Raw genomic sequence first — 3,910 nt, 5'->3', positions numbered from 1 at the left:
CTGGTCCTCTGGCTCCCCAGGGTGGCACCCTGGGCACTGAGCTGGGCTTAGGAGGGTGGGGCTGTGGCGGGCTGAGGGGGTGGTGAATCCTGGGGTGTCCGTGGGGGAGAGCACTTGGGTTGGCTTCTTTTTCGCAAGTACCTCCTTACCTAGGTAGCAAAGGAACCACAGGCTTTCGGAGGGTTCCCCAGGCTGAGACTCACGTTGGGGCTCGACCAAGTTCACCCTCCCCTTTCCTGGCTCTGTGCCTGGCCGCCCTCCCCCATCAGTAAAGAGACTCAGTCTGGGACAGATATGGTTTATTGATGGGGCCAAGGACAGCGCTGTGCAGCGGGCCAAGGAACGGAAGGGAGGAGACAGACACGCGGCCCTACACAGGGCGGCCCCGAGGCAGAGGCCCGCACGCCTCTTCTGTGAAAGTAGCGCAGGCTTTGCGCACCGCAGTGCTCCACGCTCCACTGGGCGAGAGGGACGGGGCACTGGGAGGGTCACGGAGAGGGAACCGGGCAGAGGAAGTCAAGACAGGGGTTGGCGCCGGGTGCTTGCTCGAGGGGTGGGCCCTGAGCCTGAGGTGGCCGGTGCGCTCACGGAGCAGCCACTTTGACCCGAGGGGTGGGAAGGGGGCGGGCGGCCTGGAGGAGCAGGGCTGCTAGCTGCGGGTGTAGTAGTCGTTGTAGTCGTCCTGGCGCTCGTCAAACGGGCCGGGCGGGCTGTGAGGTGCGCGGTCCGGGTCCGCCACGGGGCACTCCCGCAGGCGCATGGCGTCGTACAGACCCTGCGGCGGCTCCTCCAGCAGCACTTCGCGCTCCGAGCGCGACCGCGTCAGGAGGCCCACATTGCGCAGCAACAGCAGAACAGGTGCGTAGAGCAGATTGACCAGACCCATGCCAAGGCTGAGCTTCCCAAAGCCGAGCGAATGCACGATGTGGCCCGCCACTATGGGCCCGAGCGCGTAGGCCACGCAATAGGAGATGTCGGCGATGGCGTAGACGCTTCCGTAGACCGAAACGTGGCGCACGTCCACGAGGAAGGCGAGCGTGGGCAGCAAAGCCGTGTCCACCAGCGCGATGCCGAAGCAGAGGCCGCAGAGCGAGACCACCAGGGGCGCGAAGGAGCGACAGGCGGGCACCACGCACGAGCTGGCACCCACCACTGCCAGCCCGAGCGCGCCGTAGAGCCACTGCAGGTGTGGGTAGCGCGCCGCGAGGCGCACGGTGAGGTAGACGCCGAGCACGTGAGGCACAAAGGCCGGCAGCCAGACCATGCCCATCTCCCACTCGGACGCCGCCATCGTGTGCTTCATCCACGTGGCGATGGTGGGCTCGAGGAAAGCGAGGGGGATGTTGCAGGCGGTGAGCGCGCCGGCCGCCACGGCGATGTAGGGGTCCAGGATGAGGTGGTGGATGGGTGTGCCCACCGGGAGGTTGGCCCGCGCCCGCGCCGCGGCCGAGAAGGGCTTGGCCACCGCCAGCAGCAGAACCGCGTCAAACAGCGACACGGCGGCGAGCACCAGAAAGGGCACGCGCTTGCCCGCGAATTCGTAGAGGATGCCCCCGAAGGGCGGCGCCACGAGGCTTCCGAAGCTGATGAAGGCCAGCGCCACGCCCAGCGCGCGGCTGCGCTCGGGCTCGTCGGGGTATTTGTCGGCCACCATGGCGATGCCGGACGTGTCCGCGAAGGCCGAGCCCAGGCCCTGCAGGCTGCGCGCGGCGAAGAGCGTGGCGTAGTCCTCGGCGAAGGCGAACAGCACGGTGGAGGCGAACATGACGCCCAGGCCGATGAGCAGCGGCACGTCGTAGCTCATGCGGTCGATGAAGGTCCCGCTCAAGGGGTTCACCAGAAGCTGCAGGATGGCCTTGGAGGCGAACAGCACCCCGATCTTCACGTCCTCGCTCTCCGTGGGGTAGCGGGGCCGCAGCGCAGGCCCGGCCGGCCACGCCGTCGGGGACGCCGAGCTGTTGGCGGCGCCGGCGCTCGCATTGGCCGGAGCGGGCGGCGGCAGGGTGGGCACCCACGCCTCCGGGGTGGGGAGGGGATTCTCGCTGCCCCCACGCATGCGGGCGATGTAGTCGGGCACGATGGGGACGATGACCATGTACAGCATGTTGTCCAGGAACAGCGCCACGCACACGATGACCAGCAGCAGGCGCCGCTGCCGCCGGGGCTCGCGCAGCGCCGAGCCCACCGCCTCCGACAGCTTGGTGGCCGCCTCCCGGGCCTGGCCCGCGGGCTCCATCGCTCCCCGGCCGCTCCTCTGAGGACACCTCCGCCTGGGCCGGACGCGCGCGCCCTGCGGGGCAGAGACCAGAGCTCCGCCCTTCGGGGGCGCGGTCGGCGCGGCGCCCCTGTGCCTCAGGTGGCCGCGGGGATCATGGCCCTGCGCCCCGGGAAAGTCACGGACCCTGATCCGCCGCCGCTGGTCCGCGCGGCACCCCGGGTCCGTCGCCGCTGGACTCAGGGGTGATCAGGGAAGGCGGGTGCGCAGAGGGGTCCGGGCCGGGGACGGAGACCGAGCGCGCGGCGCCTCCGGAGCTCCGGGAGCCGCCCCCGCGCCCAGAGGCGCCCCGGGCCGAGGGGCGTGAGCCCGCGCCCGCCGCCCTGCGCCGCGCTCCCCGCCCGAGCGCCCGCTCTCGCCTCCTCCGCCTCCGCCTCCTATTTTTTCCCTTTCCACTCGGGGCTGTGACGCGGCGAGTCTCGGCCCCCGAGTGGTGCCCGGGCCACTTGCGTCGCTCATGCTAATGCGACGTCGGCGGGGCGGGGGCGGGGGCGGGGCGCGGCCCCGCGGGGGTCTCCTTCCCAGTGGCACGGGGCTGGAAACCCCAGAGAGGGGTCTTGGTGCCGGAAGAGCCCCGCCGAGCCCCTGAGGACAGTGGGTGCTCCGCGCGAGGAGCCGGCCCCCTGCGCCCCCCAGTTAGGACCGAGCCCACCCTGCGCCCGGGCGGGGCGCGGCGGCGGCTTCCCGGCCCCGCGGAGAGGGCGCCCCGGCTCCGGATCTGCGCCCCAGCCTGGACCTCCGCGCGGCGGGCGAGGAGCCCCGGGGTGAGCCGCGGCCGCGCCCCTCTGTCCCGGCAGGTGGATCGTGGGGTGGGGGCCGGAGGGGCGAGGGTCCTGGTACCCCAGCCCTTCCACCCCAGGAAGGGAGGGCGAGGCGCAGGGGCAGCCGGGCGGGTTCCGAGCCGGGCTTTGGGAGAGCTCCGGACCCAGAGGGCTGGGGCGAGGGAAAGTCGCCCCGCGCCTCCCTCGGCGCCGCCGCTCGCCGCCCTCTCCCAGCCCGTCTTCTTTCCTCTTTCGCCGCCCTGGTCCCCCAGCTCCACCTCTTCTCCCTTCCCCCTCCTCACCCCTTTCCCTCGAACTCCTCCCGGGCCCCCTGTTCTCCCCAGGACCCCGTTTCTGGGCTCCTGCGAGTCCAGCCCCCCTCGCTACCCGACTCCACCCCACCCCCTAATCGCCAGAGCCGCCTCCGAGACCCGGGTGTGCTCCGGGGGCGCGTGGCCTGGGTCCCCTCTGTAAGAAAGACCCTTTGGGCCCCACGCCCTATCCCCCCCCCCCCCAGGCTGGATTCAGCCGCTTTGCTCTCATCAGAGACTTGAGGGAGGCTCACCTCCCGAAAGGGCCGCACCCACTGCGACGCCCTGGCTGTGCGCTGGATCCAGTGGGTCCCCAAAAGAGCGCTGACCCTGAATGGCACATCGAGTCCGCCTTCCGGTCTCTAGGCAGCTGAGGCTGGGAGACTTGGGGTTTGAGATTACAGTTTGCCTCTCTCTTCAGACAGAGCCCTCCTCACCTCAAAAGCAAACTAGCCTTAGGCCCAGCTTCTTCCCCCACCATTCTCCCACCCCAGGAAGCACCTGATGCCCTGGGGAGCACTGGGGCTCTGCGACAGGTGACAGGCGACTGAGATGGCTTTCAG

The 3,910-nt window shown here is 70.5% G+C and overlaps 1 protein-coding gene across 1 annotated transcript; it reads right to left on the bottom strand.

Moving 5' to 3' along the window:
- Positions 1-649: 649 nt before the first annotated feature.
- SLC18A3 (solute carrier family 18 member A3) lies at positions 650-2,236 on the bottom strand (the record flags this gene model as incomplete). The annotated part of the gene is made up of 1 exon (XM_081158494.1): positions 650-2,236. The coding sequence occupies one exon, from the start codon at positions 2,234-2,236 to the stop codon at positions 650-652; it is 1,587 nt and encodes a 528-aa protein (XP_081014620.1).
- Positions 2,237-3,910: the final 1,674 nt, after the last annotated feature.

Source organism: Miniopterus schreibersii, assembly GCF_964146895.1.
Source record: "Miniopterus schreibersii genome assembly, chromosome: 14".
NCBI classification, from domain to species: domain Eukaryota; kingdom Metazoa; phylum Chordata; class Mammalia; order Chiroptera; family Miniopteridae; genus Miniopterus; species Miniopterus schreibersii.
Note: the sequence above shows the minus strand (reverse complement) of the source record. Positions and strands in the feature narration are given on the sequence as shown.